The following is a 769-nucleotide window of genomic DNA, read 5'->3' as shown; positions in this document are numbered from 1 at the left end:
GCCTGGAGAATCCTAGGGACGGGGGAGCCTGTTGGGCTGCCGTCTGTGGGATCACACAGAGTCGGACACAACTGAAGTGACTTAGCATAGCATCACCAGTCCGTGGTCCTTTTCCGGCCCAGGGCAGGGACCTGCCCCCTCCTGGTGTCTGTGCTGCAGCCCCTTGCTGCCCTCAACCTGGTCCTTGCTGCAAATTGGGAGTCATGAGAAATCTTGGGTAGGGGCCTTCCCCATGGGGCTTCCGGATGACTGCCTGGCCTGCCCCCCAGGCTCCGGGAGCGGCACCAGGATGTGCTGCGGCAGAAGCTGTACAAGCTGAAGCAGGAGCAGGGCGTGGAGAGCGAGCCGCTATTCCCCATCCTCAAGCAGGAGCCACCATCTCCTGGCCACAGGTAAGTCCTGGCCTGTCTGTCCCTGCTCCCCAGGACCCTCTTCCGCCACCGGCCCTGCTCAGCCCAGCCCTCTTCTGCAGCCTGGAGCCTGAGGACCCAGCCCCTACTCCGCCTGGGCCCTCGGAGGGCGGCCCTGCAGAGCCGGAGGCCGAAGGGGCCACGCCAGCGGAGGGCGAGGCGGACGGGGAGGCGGTGCTCATGGAGGAGGACCTGATCCAGCAGAGCCTAGACGACTATGACGCCGGCAAGTACAGCCCGCGGCTGCTCACAGCTCATGAGCTGCCGCTGGATGCCCACGTGCTGGAGCCGGACGAGGACCTGCAGCGCCTGCAGCTGTCGCGGCAACAGCTTCAGGTCACAGGTGCGCGGTGGGGGTG

At 66.2% G+C, this 769-nt stretch overlaps 1 protein-coding gene across 1 annotated transcript in view; it reads left to right on the top strand.

The window, feature by feature from the left end:
• Window positions 1-769, top strand: part of CACTIN (cactin, spliceosome C complex subunit) — a 14,470-nt gene that overhangs the window by 10,578 nt on the left and 3,123 nt on the right. The window contains exons 9-10 of the mRNA XM_010828119.1: window positions 270-392; window positions 473-753. Coding sequence (XP_010826421.1) covers window positions 270-392; window positions 473-753 — 404 coding nt within the window. The remainder of the gene's footprint in view (window positions 1-269; window positions 393-472; window positions 754-769) is intronic.

This window comes from Bison bison, unplaced genomic scaffold (assembly GCF_000754665.1).
Source record: "Bison bison bison isolate TAMUID 2011002044 unplaced genomic scaffold, Bison_UMD1.0 scf7180017864492, whole genome shotgun sequence".
Taxonomy (NCBI): Eukaryota; Metazoa; Chordata; class Mammalia; order Artiodactyla; family Bovidae; genus Bison; species Bison bison.
This window is presented reverse-complemented; position numbering and strand designations above follow the sequence as displayed.